Source organism: Aspergillus niger (assembly GCF_000002855.4).
Source record: "Aspergillus niger supercontig An01".
NCBI classification, from domain to species: domain Eukaryota; kingdom Fungi; phylum Ascomycota; class Eurotiomycetes; order Eurotiales; family Aspergillaceae; genus Aspergillus; species Aspergillus niger.
The window spans coordinates 1,617,483-1,634,337 of record NT_166518.1 but is presented as its reverse complement, the minus strand read 5'-3'; the positions used below and the strand labels follow the sequence as shown (position 1 = coordinate 1,634,337).

The window sequence follows — 16,855 nt, the reverse complement described above, 5'->3', positions numbered from 1 at the left end:
GAAACTGGGTTGGGTAGCTGTTAATACATGCAGATGGGATATTTACACTCTGCTCGACGATGGCGCGCCATGTGTTCTTCCCCTATCTCAGTCCCATAACAACTTCCAGGGCGGCCGCTGAATTCAATAAAGCCGCTAATTGCTCAGAAATGGAGAAGGTGCTCGGGATGGATAAGTTGGCTCTAATGAATGATGAGTTTGAATGGCAAATGATCGATAAAGAGGACTCTTTGCTATCAGACTAGCTGGCACGGAATAGATACTCGTCTCCACTAGGGTTGGGAACAGTGAGCGAAATGTGGGCCGCTAATGTGCCACGGCGTGGATAAACCAATCGTCCTACATCCCCAATGGAAGCCAACACCAAAACCGGCTAAACCCTACAATACCATACTGCTGGAAATCAAACTATAATTCACACGGGTAACCCAGCAAGTTTAAACAAGGATGATACCCCGCAGACGACTTCTCCCAGGCTATCGGAAGTGGGATAGTGTGCGTTCGCCCCAAGTGGAACGGAAGCCGACATGGACTTTTCGGATTTGCATTCCGGATCGGCAATCCAAGAAGGGCAACCGAAACCCCATCGAAACCTGGCAGCGAAACCATGACACCTTCGAAGGCATGGGCTTCCGTTCTCTGGCGGATCTGGCGGCTAATCGGTTGACCTGTGTACATGGACCACATCGGTAGTACCGACCTGCACAGGTGACCGACTGATGCGTCTGGCTCTAACGTACCGTCCGTGCCACATATCATATATCGCCATTATACCTCATGACCATGACAAAATATCTTGTTGCGCTGCTCATTGTCGTCGGCACTTTTCACATATTAATCAATTATCGCGTTACACGTCTCTATCGCTCGCCTGCTCACCATGGATAGTCAAGACTCGTCTCCCTGGGAGATCTCCTCTGTGGAGCGCTCGAGTCAGCCGGGAACCCCCGAGGAAGTTGATTCTTTGGAGCCCATAGCGATTGTTGGCATGGGCGTGAGGCTGCCGGGGAATATCCACACAGAACAGCAGCTCTGGGAACTCATTACGGAGAAGCGATCCACGCGGGGCGAGATCCCCAAGAGTCGGTTCAACGTGGACGGGTTCTACAGTCCCACAGGCCGGGCTGGATCGATAGCAATGAAACATGGCCATTTTCTGACAGAGACAGATAATTTCAGACATCTGGATACATCTTTCTTCTCGATGGGCCGGAAGGAGGTAGATGACATCGATCCACAGCAACGTATGTTACTTGAAGTCGTATACGAATGCATGCAATCTTCAGGTCAAGTGGGCTGGCGCGGCAGCAAGATCGGCTGCTACGTTGGAGTCTGGGGTGAAGTAAGTTGATAAGGACAAGGTTATGAAGATCAAGAGCTGACGCTGAAACCTATCCGCTGTCAGGATTGGTTGGACCTCCATGCGAAAGATACTCAGGATGCAGGCATGTATCGGATCCCTGGTGGACATGACTTTGCCATCTCGAACCGCATTAGCTACGAATACGACTTGAGAGGCCCCTCCTTCACCATAAAGGCCGGGTGCTCATCGTCTTTGATCGCCTTGCATGACGCTGTTCGAGCCATTCGTGCAGGTGACTGTTCAGGAGCACTTGTTGCAGGCACAAATCTCATTTTCTCACCTACAATGTCCATCGCTATGACAGAGCAAGGGGTGCTATCTCCGGAAGGTTCTTGCAAGACATTTGACGCGGCAGCAAACGGTTACGCCAGGGGCGAAGCCATTAACGCCATCTACATTAAGTCCCTTTCTGAGGCAATAAAAGACAACGACAAAATCCGCGCCGTGATCAGAGCTACTGCGACTAATTGTGATGGAAAGACGCCGGGTATGTCAATGCCCAGCTCTGAAGGCCATGAAGCATTGATCCGTCGAGCATATCGAGAGGCGTCGCTTGACCCCAGGGAGACCGTGTTTGTCGAAGCACACGGCACAGGCACGCCCGTCGGTGACCCCCTCGAGGCTACGGCAATTGCACGAGTATTTGGAGGGAATAATGACCCGGTATATATTGGAAGTGTCAAGCCGAACCTGGGTCATAGCGAGGGCGCTTCCGGAGTCTCCTCCGTCATTAAGGCCGTGTTGGCATTGGAGAACATGACCATCCCTCCGAATATAAACTTCTCGACTCCGAACCCAAAGATCCCATTCCAGGAGGCAAGCATGGAGGTTCCAATTGACCCAATGACGTGGCCATCCGGTAAACCGCTAAGAGTGAGTGTAAATTCATTCGGCATTGGCGGCGCAAATGCACACGCCATCCTCGAGAGTGTTGCTCTGATGTCTCTGCAAGCGACTGTAGCTGCCACCGCTAGTAGCGAGTATGTGGCCGGCGCCTTGAATGATCGTTATACAAACGGTCATACAAACGATCACACAACTCATCCCAAGGACACGGACGACCCCTGCAGACTGGTGCGTCCTCCTAGTTCTAGAAGATTCATCCATGTATTCTCAGCAGCACACCCGGCATCCCTAAAAGAAAGCTTAGTCGAGCATGAACGATACATCAGAGAAAATCCTTCTTTGATGGCTGATATATCCTACACTTTGTGCAATCGACGAGAGCACTTGGCGAACCGGGCTTATTGTGTTACCAGTTCCTCAGATGGACCCCTCACGTTCTCGCCTGTAACGAAGGCGAAGAGAACATCACCAATAACGATGGTATTCACTGGACAAGGGGCACAATGGGCAGGAATGGCCAAGGAGCTGATGGATGACTACCCTTCCTTTGACAAGGACATAATTTACCTAGGCGCCGTGCTAGCGAAGCTAGAGCATGCCCCCTCGTGGGATCTCAGAGATGAACTGCGCAAACCGGAAGAAGATAGCAACCTGCCCAAAGCAGAGTATTCTCAACCCTTAGTGGCGGCTGTTCAGGTGGCTTTGGTGAACCTCCTCGGTCAATGGGGCATCCGGCCGAACGCGGTTGTGGGTCACTCAAGCGGAGAGATTGCAGCGGCATATGCTGCAAAAGCAATCACGGCCGAGGAAGCAATCACAATTGCTTACTACCGCGGGTACGTGACGAAAGGATATCAACGGCCTGGTGGAATGGCTGCCATCGGCCTAGGCCGTGAGCAAGTGACACGATATTTGAGACAGGGGACATTGATAGCCTGCGAGAACAGTCCGCATAGTGTAACATTGTCAGGAGATCTCGAAGCTCTCGAGAAGACCTGTGAAATCATTCGGACTGAGGAACCGGGGTGCTTGGTTCGAAGGCTAAAGGTCGAGATGGCCTACCATTCTCGTATGTGACCTCAGTCCAGTTCACTAAGTTTGTTTGAGATTATGGTATACTGACTTTTCACCCACAGACCATATGCTTGACATTGGCGACTTCCTCGAGGACCTACTACGTGATCGCATTGACAGCAAAGCTCCCGTAGTGCCCTTCTTCTCGAGCGTCCGCGCAACGAGGATAAATGGCGCGGGGTGTCTGAACGCAAGCTATTGGCGAGAAAATCTCGAAAGCCCCGTACTCTTTTACGGTGCCGTAAGTCATTTGGTAGAGAGTGAAGCATGTTCTGAGCACACCTTTCTCGAAGTCGGCCCACATGGTGCCTTAAGAGGACCGCTCCGTCAAATATTGCAGGCTGCTAATCGGTCCAACGACAGCTACATCACAGCCATGATCCGTGGCAAGGACTGCACCGAATCCATCCTGCATATGGCTGGGGAGCTTTACTTGAACAATACACCAGTGGATTTCGGACATATTTGCCCGAGTGGGTGCCTGCTGACCAATCTTCCATCATACAAATGGCAGCACGTTCATGAGTACTGGGCCGAAAGCAGATTGAGCAAAAACTGGAGGTTCCGCGAGTTCCCTCATCATGAACTATTGGGATCTAGAATACTGGAGGGGAATGATCTGCAGCCCGAATGGCGAAACGTCCTTCGCCTAGAAGATGTACCATGGCTTCGGGATCATCAAGTCATCAACGATATCATATTCCCCTGCGCAGGGTACCTTGGAATGGCAGGCGAGGCCATCCGACAGATATCATCTGCCCATGAATCTACCTTCCGGGATGTCGTGGTGCACACAGCATTGGTATTGACCGAGTCAAAGGCGATTGAGATGATCACTAGTCTTCGTCCGGTCAGGTTGACAACTACCCTGGACTCTGTCTGGTGGGAGTTTAGTATATTCTCATACAATAAGACTGCCTGGGTTAAACATTGCGTGGGACAGATCAGGACGGGGGCTACACATTCTTCGTCTCCCTTGCCGTGTCCCAGCCATCCCCGTTCAACCGAGAATTTATATCCCATACTGACGAAAGTTGGTCTCAACTATGGGCCATGCTTCCGCGGATTATCCCACGTCTCTTGTCTGCCGAACAAGAACCACAGCCTCTGCCAGGTTGCTGCCAACCGCGGTTTCCGAGTCCACCTACGCTGTTCACCCTACGACCATTGATCACTGCCTGCAGCTGTTGTTCCCAGCTAGCTGTGATGGGATTTACCGGCGTGTAACCCGTTTGTGTGTTCCGACAAAAATCGAACAGCTCTACCTCTGCGGCGGCAGGAGTGACAATGATGCAGTCGCGGAGGCCGTTGCCACCATCAGTTCTGCTGGCGTTCTTTCCGGAAGAGTAGTAGCCAAGTCCGATAAGGGAGTTTTCTTGTCCCTAGTCGGAGGGAAGTTTTCTCCCCTCGAGGTGGATACAGCCGATGATCTTGACCCTATTGGCGCAGCAAAGTTACACTGGAAACCAGATCTCGACCTAGCCGACATGAGGACTTTGATAAAGGCCAGCGATAGCTCGCATATTGATTCTCTTGAGCTCGAGCTCGTCGAGAAGATGGCCCTACTCAGTCTCATTGAAGTGAACGTTCAGACATCTCATCTAGTCTGTGATATTGAGCATCTTGAAAAATATCGCTCGTGGATGCATCGGCAAACAAGTCGAGCCTCGAGCAATAGCTACGACTTGGTTCCGAATGCTAAGGATTTGCTATCCCTGGATTCTGATATTAGGCTTGCGTTGATATTCAAGCTGAAACAGTTGTTATCGCACACTGATGCCGCAAGCGCAGCTGAGCTTATATCCAGGATAGTGGATAACTGCTCTGCTATTATGCAGGGAAAGGTGGAGGGAATCGAAGTACTGCAAGCTCGCGATGGACTGACCAACTACTACAATTTTGTCGAGTCACGAACTGACTCTGTTGATTTCTTCGCTGTTGCAGGTCATACCAAGCCCACGTTGAGAGTGTTGGAAATCGGGGCTGGCACTGGAGGGGGCACAGCAGTTGTCCTGCGGGGCCTAACCACCTCGTCCACCCCAAGACGTGAGCGTATGTACTCGAAGTACGCTTTTACTGATATCTCTGCTGGGTTCTTTGTCCCAGCGCAGGAGAGGTTTAAGGAATACGAAGGGATCGAGTATAAGGTACTCGACATTACAAAGGACCCGATCGAGCAAGGGTTCCAGGCAGAATCGTACGATTTGATCATCGCAGGCAACGTCTTGCATGCAACTCCCAGTATTAATGCAACTCTGGCGAACGTGCGTAAGCTGCTGGCACCTGAGGGCTATCTGTTTCTCCAGGAATTATCGCCCCAGCTGCAAATGGTGAACCTGTAAGTGTGCTATGTTCCCAGCTACTCCTATCCCAGTGAAAGCTAATTCAGCGAAAATAGGATTATGGGGATTCTTCCGGGATGGTGGCTGGGCGAAACTGACGGTAGAGTCAATGAGCCGTTTTTGACACCAGAAGAATGGAACAAGGCATTGAAAATGGCCGGTTTCTCTGGGGTTGAGGCGGCGATCTATGATGGCCCTCGCCCATACCACATCAACGCCAATATTATCTCCCGACCTGTACGGGAGTCCATTCTGGGACCTCGTCGTGTTACTCTTCTTCACAGTGTTGGCAACGTACCTACAACTAACGTTGACCGCCTCCAGAAGTCTCTTATCGATAATGGTTATCAGGTCGACTTGAGAACCCTTCAAGAGGGAGCACCAGCCGATCAAGACATTGTCTCAGTGCTGGAGCTCGAAAGTCCCCTCTTTGAAAGCGTATCTCATGAAGTCCTATTGGCCTTTCAGGATCTTATTGCCAGTCGAGGAGATAGCAAAATACTATGGGTCACTCGGCCGGCCCAAAAGGATGTGAGTTCTACTCCGGGGTTCGGTCTGACCCTAGGGCTCGCTCGAACATTGCGATCGGAACAGTTCCTCTCTTTTATGACCCTGGAAGTCGACCGCGTCGATGACCAGGTTTATCCGGCTATCGTGCGTGTATTGGGCAAAATCCAATCGCATGACTCGACGGCATCAGTGGATGCAGATTCCGAGTTCATCCTCCGTAACGGAGTGGTCCATGTTGGCCGATATCAGCCAGCCTCGGTGGCACAGGACCTGGAACTTATGGCGTCAAAGCCTGGCGCTGTCAGACTGGCGATTGGTCGTCCAGGTCTGCTACAGTCACTGCAGTGGATTCCTTTCCCCACAACCGAACCTCGCCATGGGGAAGTTGTCGTTGAGCCTCGTTGTGCAGGCCTAAATTTTAGAGTAAGCGCCACCGCTCTTCCCGTGATTTCAATTTCTCGTAATTACTGACAAATCTTGGGATTCTAGGATGTGCTTCTCGCTATGGGGATTGTGGAAGCTAACAACCTTGGCATTGGACTCGAGGGATCGGGCGTGATCACAGACGTAGGTGCCGGAGTGACTGATCTCCAGGTGGGCGATCGAGTCTTTTACCTCGATGATAACTGCTTCTCTACTCGGATCACCATGTCGGCTATGAGATGTGCGAAGATCCCATCGTTCCTCTCATACGAAGAAGCGGCCACGATGCCATGTGTTTACGCTACTGTCATTCATTCGCTTGTGGACATCGGTGGCTTGCAGAGCGGCCAGTCGGTTTTGATACACTCAGCATGTGGAGGTATTGGAATTGCAGCCATCAATGTCTGCCAAAGTATTGGTGGGGTTCAGGTAAGCATTTGTTTTCAATGACATGGCTGGACTCACGTGGCGAACTAATGCCTGACCATTTTGTGCAGGTATATGTAACAGTCGGAAATCAGGATAAAGTTCGATATCTCATGGAGACCTTCAACATTCCGCGTGCCAGCATCTTTAATTCCCGTGACACCTCCTTCCGAGAGGACGTGCTTGCCCACACTAATGGACGCGGCGTCGATCTCGTGCTCAACAGCTTGTCGGGTGAGCTTCTTCATGCATCCTGGGAATGTGTAGCTCCGTACGGCAAGATGCTCGAGATCGGCAAAAGAGACTTTATTGGAAAAGCTAAGTTGAGCATGGACATCTTTGAAGCGAACAGAAGCTTTATCGGTATCGATCTCGCCAGATTCGACGCTGCGAGATGTCACCCGTAAGTCCTATTCTTTCGTGTACCCCAAGGTCTTTTGTGTTTTAGGAACCACTGTCCTGACCCGACCTAATGATCCCAGTCTACTCACTCGTACGGTGCAAATGCTCGAGGCCGGACATATCAAACCCATCGCACCTAGGACAACCTTCTCTGCTGGTCATATTGAAGACAGTTTCCGTTACATGCAGAAAGGGACACACATGGGAAAGATCGTCGTGACTATTCCTGAAGGAGGCCGGGAACTGCCAATCGCTCCAATTATCCCAGATTTAACCATGAAGGCCAACGCATCATACCTACTCGTGGGAGGAATGGGCGGTCTGGGCCGAGCAGTAGCAACGTGGTTAGTCGAGAAAGGAGCTAGGCACCTTGTCTTCTTCTCCCGATCAGCCGGAAACTCGGAACAGGACCGACGGTTCATCCAGGAACTAGAATCGCAAGGATGCAGTGTGAGAGCTATTCAAGGGAGCGTCTTGAATGAAAAGGACGTGGCTCGCATCACCCAAGCTGCAGAAAAACCAATCAAGGGGGTCTTCCAAATGTCAATGGTACTCCGAGACAAGCCATTCATGGAAATGGACCTCCAAGACTGGACCACCGCAGTCGGGCCCAAAGTGCAAGGAACGTGGAACCTACACCACGCGATGCCAAGCGACCTAGACTTCTTCTTCGCAACCGGATCCATCAGCGGGTCCTTTGGAACTCCCGGTCAAGCCAACTACGCTGCAGGCAACACATTCCTCAACGCCTTCACACAATACCGGAGAAGTCTGGGCCTGCCCACCTCAATCTTGCACATCGGCCTCATGGACGACGTGGGGTATCTGACTCAGAATGTGGGAAAGGCCGAGGCCCTTCGCGCTGCAGGCGGGTACTTTCTCCGAGAAAAGGACCTCTTGGATTCTCTTCAGTGGGCTATTGTAAAGGCCACCATAAGCAGTGCGACTGCAGACAGCGACGAGACCCAATTGACCATCGGGCTCCGGTGCGACAAGCGACTCTCTGACCCAACGAACCGGGTCATATGGAGAAAGGATGCTCGCATGGGACTATACCACAACCGAGACACCGAGTCATCCAGCAGCAGCAATGGTAGTAACGGTAGTCAAGCGGATGCGCTCAAGGCATTTATGGCATCCGTGGAAGCTGATCCGGAGGTTGTGCTAAAGGACCCTGCGTCACTGGAAGTGGTGACGCGGGAAATGGCTGTCAAAATATACACCTTCATGCTACAGCCATTGGATGACCTGGACGTGAATGTATCGCTAACCGCTTTGGGTGTCGATTCCCTGGTTACAATTGAGATCCGGAACTGGATGAAGAGAAGTTTAGGCGGCATTGAGATCAGCACATTGGAAATCTTGAATGCGGGGTCCATTGCTAGTTTAGGAAGATTGGTGATTGAGGCGTTGAAGAAGAAATTTATCTCTCAGATTACGATGGCAGAAGGGGATGCTTATCTGGAAATGAAGGCCCCGTGAGAGTCGCAGCCATGAAGATCGTGACTGTTATTCCGCGCCTTCCGTTTACTCAAGTCCTGCACTTTGTACTTATTGAGAATCTGCAGGGTTACTACCAGAAATAGTCCTAACATGGAGTATCACATATGCAGTACCATACGAGTGACGGGAAGAGTTATACAATGGAATATTAGAACGGGATAATACTTACACTAAAACATAACATAATATTAAGGAGTAGTTCAATATGACGGAAGAAGAGATATTGTAGAATGAGGGGTGCCCCTCAGCTAAATAAATGCTACGTAAGGCGGACCGGTATGGAAGTGTCCTCCGTGAGTTGACCACGGCTTTGGTCTAACCATACAACTAGCTAGCTTGCTTCCCACTACATAGTCTGAAGCTACTTGGATACCTACCATGCATGAAGCCACTTTCAAGGCCCAGGTTGAAAATATATCACACGCCATCCTGACTCGCTGCCACCAACAGCTCGCGAAAGCGGCTGTTTTCCTTTCGAGCCAGGTCTTTCGGCTTCCCCTCCTCAACTAGATGGCCCGAGTCCAGCACAAGGACGCGGTCAAAGTCCAAGACGACCTCCAGACGATGTGAGATCATGATAATGGTATATCCGGCAAATTCCCTATCAATAACCTTCCGCAATGCCCGGTCCGTCTCCATATCAACACTAGAGCTCACTTCATCTAGCAGCAGTATCCCCCCTCCTGACTCTCGAACTCCTGATTTGCGCACGGTTGTGTGCAGACCCGTTTCAGCCTGCTGCCGTGAGCGCGCCCGCCTCCTCAAGACCGCACGAGCAATGCTGAACAGTTGCTTCTGACCCTGGCTGAGATTAGTGGGAGTTAGTCCCGCCTGCAGGCCGCCCTGTTTTTCAACCAAGGACCACAAGTCAAGATCCTGTAGGATGGACTGGCATTCGACCTCCGAGCACAGGCCGAAGGGATCGAGATTTTCTTTGAAAGAGGTACCGTCGGGAAGGAATATCACGTCCTGAGGTATGGCAATGATACGCTGGCGGAGAATTGAGCGATCGACCTGGTGCAACGGTACGCCGTCGATGGTGATGTTCTGCGCCGAAGATGGAAGGGGGTCCAGCAAGCGGAGAAGAAGAAGAAGGATTGATGACTTGCCGCTATATTCATCCTTTGTTAGCGTACAATTATCTGAAGTTCAATCGTCTCGGTGCACACCTTCCAGTACGGCCACATATAGCCACTCTTTCTCCCGGCTCAATAGCAAGGTTAAGCTCATGCAAGGCTAGGTTATGGGGCGCGCTCTCAGAAGTCCTGCGCAAAGCGTAGATCGCATCGTTAGAAGTCAATTTGTTTCAAGAGTACTAAATTATTTTTCATTATTGACCAAGGACCTACTGGTAAGAAGCAGATACTCCATGCACCTCAACTCGACCCTTAGAGGGCCAGGATGGTGATGGTGTAATGTTGTCAGTGTCCGTGATCTCGGACGGTGTATTGTCGCGAAATGCCTTGAGCCGACTCACAGCCCCCATGGACGTCTCCAACTTCGCATAGCATTGAACCATCGAAGTCATGAACTGCCCGAGCTGCATGAGTGTGAGCAAGCCCGACCCTGTGAATCCTGTGTTATCATGCAATTGGGTTGAGAGTGCAACGGCGAGAACTGCGAATACTAGAACAAAAATGTTAAGGATAAACAACAACCAGCGCTGTATCATCGCAAGAAGATAGGTAGGGCGTTGCGAAGTGTTCAATAGCTCCTGGTTGATTCGGATCTGCTCATCCGTCCACCCAAATGCGCGTATGGTTGCAATACCCCTACCGGTGTCAAGGAAATGCGCACTGATAGCGAAGAAATCGGCAGATGATCAGTATCCCTTAATCTGAACGGGGATGGGAGAGAATACGTACTAAAGTGGACTCTTAGCCTCGAGGTCCAGTAGACGAATTTGGCGTGAGGTGCTCAAATAGAAACGTTGCACCATATAGAGTACCATGGCGACGAAGGGGTATGAAATTATTATGTATGGCGATGTAACCGCCAGGATACATGCCATACCGATGACCACAGCAACATCGGTGAAGAAATTAATAATGGAGCCTGGCAGCTCACCATCTATCAAAGTCATATCTTGTGAGAAATGATTTGTGATCATGCCTAGATCAGTCTTCGCGAAAAATGCCAAGGGGGCTCTGGTCACCACGCGCAGCGTCGACAGATGCAAAGCAGCCCCCGATCGAATAGCCATATAGTTCAGTCCCAACAGCGTGGCGGTTGTTGAACCGAACAGAGCTAACACCTCAAACATAGCGTACAGTCCTACCCAGAAACCCTTGGAATGCCTGGGGTGCGCTAAAGCGATGTCGTCGGACCAGTACTGAAGCCAAATTGTGGGAAAATTGTAAAACCCTCCATATGCCACACTCGCTAGAAGGAAGGCAAATAAGGGGATTACGGGAACGTTTCTGAAATAATGACTGTACACTTTGATGTCGCCATTTTTCCGCGCCAGGTCGCCAACACTCTTCTGAGCAGCGACCTGGGTCCGAAGACTCTGAAGCGGTTTGGGGATTGCCATATTGGCATGTGGTATCGACTTCGAGTTAATCTTCGCGGAGTCCCGCGCTACAAGCTCTCGGATCCGGTCCAAATCATTGGTATCGAGTGATTGTAAGCTTTTGCCATTGACCGGTCTGCCATTTTCATCCAGAGCGATGATCTGATCCGCCGAGGGAAGTGGTCGAACAGAGTGAGTGCACAAGATTGCTGCTGTCCCTCTGCGTCTCAAGAGCCCATGAGAGCCAAACACTCGATAAAATATCTGCTCTTCGGTATCAGCGTCGAGGCCACTGAAGATGTCGTCAAGTATCAATAAGCTGCTCGGCGCATACAGAGCTCGGGCAAGAGACACCCGTAACTTCTGCCCACCGCTCATGCTGATGCCCTGGCTACCCACCACCGTATCATCACCACTGGGCAACAAGGACATATCGTGAGCCAGAAGACAGACTTCAATAACTTCTGCATACCGTGTGGGGTCATATGGCGAGAAGCCCACAATATTTTCTCTGACGGTTTTATTGAACAGAAAGGGGGTCTGGTCACAGTATCCGATGCCACCCTCAAGAGTATCTATCAGTACCTGACCCCGAGCTACAGGAGTTTCCCCCAACAGACCTTTACACAGCGTTGACTTTCCGGAGGCGACCGGTCCGACAACCACGGTGAGACTGGCTCGATGGACCCTCATGTTGATATTCTTAACCGTGCTTTCCTGGTCCTCCTGCCACCCGAACTCGCCATCTATGATTTCAAGAATGGGGCCACTTGGCGATGCCGGCCTAGCAGGCTTTGTAAGATCAGGCCTCTTAGTCAATATCCGAAAGTCGAGGTGTGATTTGTCTTCTAGGAAGGCCTGAATACGCCCAAGGCAGGTCAGTGCCGACATGAGCGGTGCCACCGATCGGAAGACATCACTTAACGGGATTGTCAAAAGCGTGAGATAGGCGATGGACGTGAAAATCGTAAGAGTGCTTAGATTAAGCCCGGTAGCAGCTAGAGTTATGGGAGGAGCAAGAAGGTTGGGCAAGAAAGCGAGGAATAACGCCCCGATTTGAAGTCGCCTAAATCCCCTGCCAACGTGTAGTTCGTGAAGGCGCAGTTTTTGGACCGCAGCTTCTACAGGATCGACGAGCCCGGCGATCTTTAGGTGCTTCATAGATGCGATTACCGTTGCTGTGAGCGCCACGCGCTTTTGAATTTGCTCCATCCATGCTCTTTGACGACCTCCTATGAACCGTCCAAGTAAGGTAATAGATACGACCGAGACAACAACAAGACAGATTGGGGCGACGAATGCAACTCCTAATTCTCGCTCAAGCAACCAGCTGGCGAGTGCCACTTCAACCAGGTTGGCCCAAAACTCATGGAGGTTTAGGAAACCCTTGAGAATCCGTTCAATGTCTGTACTCATGAGAGTGATTGCACTCGACTTTCCAGCCACTTCTAACCGAGATTCTGTCGTCTTCTGAAAGATAGCCGAGCCGAGACAGGCGCGCGCCATGTAGAGACATCGCTCGTGGCAGTACCAATACCAGGATGTGGCTATCGCTATCCCAGAATATATTAAGATTGTAGCACCGATGAGTCCATACCCTAGGTTTTGGGATTCTTCTGGCTTGTCCTCGAGAAAGTGGAGAACTGACTGGATAAGGAAGGCCTGGCAAAAGGTAAACCCCGTCACTGCAAGTCTGGGCCCAATCGGGAGGAGGAGGGGAACTAGTAAGGTCTTTGTTAAGACGATTACCAGGCCATGCTTTTGACCGTGCAACGTTTCTCCTGCGTGCTTCATAAACCGCGCGTGCAGACGTCTCACATCCATTTCCTTATCTAGTGGTAAGAGATCGTCAAGACCAAGCACTTTCTTGTAGCCAGCCCAGAACAATTGGTTGAGCCACGTAAACGTGCTGAGACTGTAGAGTCCACTGGTCTCCTCAGGTCCGCATCCTTTGGTGTCTTTTGCTAGCCAGCAGGTCTTCTGACGGGATTCTAGGACAAACATGGCAGCTTCTATCGAGACCGCCACAGTGAATATCTTGGTGAAGATGGCATCTTGCTTCGATGAAGCAGAGAGCCACAATGTTCGACATTGTGCGATGTGCAGGAGAATGCAAATGCAGAGATACGCGTTCAGTAGGATGGAAGGGCGCGGCGATCGGTAGTGCTCGAGATAGGAAAGGGTGGCGATGCAGGCAGCGGCACCCAGGGTGAGGGCCTCTGACGAGATGAAGAGACTTGACAGCCGAGAACGACCCAAGTCGATGCTGAAAATCAGAAGGGAAACATGAAGAGCGACGTATGAGACAATGACAGCCTGTGCACATGAGATTTGTGAACATCAGAGAATACGGCAAGCCGGTAGATTGGGCACTGACCAGCTTGATGGCAAGAAACCAGCTTCCTGTTACCAGAACACGCTTCGGGGCCAGGTAAGCAAGTCGTGGGATTGAGAGACCTATGAAAATCGACGCAGGAATGATGGAGAAGAACAGCAGTTCAAACTTCAGCGTGAAATCAAAATTATCTCGACATCGATTAACTACCGGCCCGAAAGAGGAGTCGTCAACACACCGCGAGAATTCCATGACACTGAGAGGCTGATTGCCCTGCAATGGCCAAGGCAATGGGACAGGAAGAAAATCGAGAGGTATGCTTCAGATCACAGACCCTGCCTGGTCTCTACAGTCGCTTCTGCGGTGCAGTACTACCCAACCTGAGGCGATGGAGTGGGAGAGGTTGTACTCCCTACTAGCTCAACATGCGAGACGGTCACCATGACACTCAAAGCGTGGCATGGCATCATAGGCAGCAGTTGTTGCTGCGACCAGGGAGAACAACCGACGATGGATGGGCCGGATGCCGCTTTTTCCGTTGTACCTCGCAAACACGCACTAAGTAGCTAACAAGCATGTACTTACGTAGTCAGCCAGTGGTGTCAACCAGTGATGAGTGTAAGCCGCATCGTCAACCAACTAGTAAGGAATAACTACTGGGGTACTTGGCTATTCCGTAGATACCGGTTGTGATCGGTCGGTCATTTGACAGGCTGATCTTGAACAGACACCCCCGTTCTGTTTTTGGGGAAAGACCAGTCCAGAAGGAGTGGGGCCAGCATTCGGATCAAAGGAGGAGCCAGGAACCACCTATCATGGCAAGGTAGAAAGGAGAAATTAGTACAAAGCACCATTAGTAGTAATACCGCGTGCGTCGGGTCGAGCCTTCCTGATCCGCAGCTAGCATGCCACCCACCAATAAGGGTAATTGTACAAGGCTATCTGTTTCTGAACGGCAGCGCTATCCACACTTCTGTAAGCACTAGTATGAGACAAGCAGGGGTGGCCAGTCCAAGAAGGGTGTTGTGCGTGCGTAAGCACTTAACCCATCCCGACAATGCATTTACCGCAATCGTCCATTAGCCATGTCGCTACTACCAGCCTGCCAGAGAGGTGACTTTGACAAGGAGCCCATTGGCCGGCCTGGCAGTTACTGTGCGGGTGACCTTCATGCGTTTCTCGTCCAGAAGCTGGTCATCCTCCAATTGGAATTTAAACCGTCCCACTAAGGCAGCCAGCAAGATGGAAAACTCAGCCTTTGCGAAAGATCGCCCGATACAGCTTCGAGGACCATGGAGAAAGGTTAATGTAGCGTAATTGCTTCTGATACCACCTTCTAACCATCGGTCGGGTTTGAACTGCTGCGCGTCTGGGCCCCAGAGATTGGCATCCCGATTGGTAGCCCGAGGAACCAGTATAATTTTGGTTCCCTTTGGGACTGGCTGGCCTAGGATATTCGTATCAATGACCGCTTCGCGAAACGTAAGAGGCACCGGAGCAGCGTAGCGAAGGACTTCATCACACACAGCATTCAAGTAGGTCATTGTATCAATATTGTCGCTGGTGAGGTTGCTCCCAGAGTCCTCGGGGCTAGGGAGTTTCTCGCGTATTTCGCTCCGGAGGGCTGTCTGCACCTCGGGGTGGACACAAAGCAAGTACACAGCCCAGGTTATGGCCGTCGCAGTGGTTTCGTGCCCCGCAGCCAAGAAGGTCATCAGCTGATCAATGAGAAGAGTGTCGCTAAACCCTCCATACGAGAGTGCAACGTCGAGTATATCTCGATGCTGTGAGGTGTGATATTTGCGTTGATGCTTGGATTTTTGGCGGATCAGGTCGGCGCACTCTCCGCGGATTCTCTGGACCGCACAACGGATCTCCTCGTTGCGCCTCAGTGGTAGCCAATCCACCATCCAATTGGGTAGAAGGAGCCGTAACACAGCCAGCATAATATCTTGCTTGGAAGGCTGAAAGACTAATGCATAAGCCCGGACCAGGTCCGCGTTGGGGTTGTGAACTGCTCCGAAATCTCGGCCCATACCTGCGATCCCAATCATGTCAAGAGTTGCTCGATGGGACCACTCCGCAATATCAAGAACGCCAGTATTCACAATGGAGCTCTCACGCGGACCGTAGGTTTTCGGCCCTTCTTTGCAAGACAGCTGGTCGGTCATGGCAGTGACCACCTCGCATGATTTATCCCAGAACACCCCATACAAGTTTTTGATGTGACGAAAAGAGAAAGCGGGCGCAAGGATCTTCCTTTGGGCTCGATGCTCGTCTCCTTCCGCCAACAAGAGCCCCACACCGAGTACCTTTTTCAGTTCGTTAGCAAGCCATTTGGGCTTCTTGAAGTCGTAGCATTTGGTCGTCAGAACCTCCGCTAGGGCCTCAGGCGAAGTCACCAACAGCCGGTCGGAGTTGAGTAAGGTCCTGTACCGTATCAAACCATTGTTCGGAATGCTATTGACCCTGCACGACTTGTTAGATATTAGCACATCCCAGGATGCAGCTAGAAAGTGCGGGGTGGGAAGAGGAGGAAGGAGTTATATTACCAATCACATTGAGGCATTCCGCGGGGCTCGGTATAAACTCGGAGACGTTGGTTCATTCCCCAGCCCCTGTTGTGAGGCGATGGTAGATGTCGTAGCGGAGAAAAGAAATTGGGCCACACAAGCCGCCTCCATGTCACCCAGGTAAGCAGCAAGAGCAGCGGAATTTGGAACCATATAGTGCCTAAGGAGATTTTCGGGGAGTCATATGAAAGGATGGCTGTAAGAAGCGTAGCTCCTCCCGATACGATTCCGGACATGGTCTGTTTGGGTGACCACACTAACTCACGAAGAGAGATATCCTTCTATCGGGCGGTTGGACAATGAGAGAGAAACGACGCGTCGTTCGGTGTTGTGTGTCCTCGGTACAAAAGTGCCTTGGAGAGGACGGAGGTATTCCCGCTCCGTAGCGCCGATCCCTCCGTCGCTTGCATCGCTAGTACTACAAGTGGTAGTACTTCTACTCTCTATGCGCGCCGGGATTGCAACAGGATGGGTTGGCTTATTTTATCATGAGCAGAGTTAGTTAAAGCTGTTAAACATGCAGTGCCCAGGGCCAATCATCAATTT

At 51.2% G+C, this 16,855-nt stretch overlaps 3 protein-coding genes across 3 annotated transcripts; 1 reads left to right on the top strand and 2 right to left on the bottom strand.

Moving 5' to 3' along the window:
- Positions 1-880: 880 nt before the first annotated feature.
- On the top strand, positions 881-8,868 carry An01g06930 (uncharacterized protein; the record flags this gene model as incomplete). Its single annotated transcript, XM_059749003.1, has 9 exons — positions 881-1,244; positions 1,287-1,342; positions 1,406-3,278; positions 3,346-4,217; positions 4,318-5,621; positions 5,682-6,558; positions 6,625-6,987; positions 7,056-7,387; positions 7,467-8,868. 9 exons carry the CDS (start codon positions 881-883, stop codon positions 8,866-8,868), a joined length of 7,443 nt encoding a protein of 2,480 aa, XP_059603208.1.
- A 438-nt stretch (positions 8,869-9,306) lies between these two features.
- An01g06920 (uncharacterized protein) lies at positions 9,307-13,988 on the bottom strand (the record flags this gene model as incomplete). Its single annotated transcript, XM_001389078.3, has 5 exons — positions 9,307-10,000; positions 10,059-10,154; positions 10,239-10,685; positions 10,755-13,717; positions 13,779-13,988. 5 exons carry the CDS (start codon positions 13,986-13,988, stop codon positions 9,307-9,309), a joined length of 4,410 nt encoding a protein of 1,469 aa, XP_001389115.1.
- A 306-nt stretch (positions 13,989-14,294) lies between these two features.
- An01g06910 (uncharacterized protein) lies at positions 14,295-16,545 on the bottom strand (the record flags this gene model as incomplete). Its single annotated transcript, XM_001389077.3, has 5 exons — positions 14,295-14,375; positions 14,421-14,546; positions 14,653-14,697; positions 14,891-16,205; positions 16,289-16,545. The coding sequence occupies 5 exons, from the start codon at positions 16,543-16,545 to the stop codon at positions 14,295-14,297; spliced, it is 1,824 nt and encodes a 607-aa protein (XP_001389114.3).
- Between the last annotated feature and the right edge of the window lie 310 nt (positions 16,546-16,855).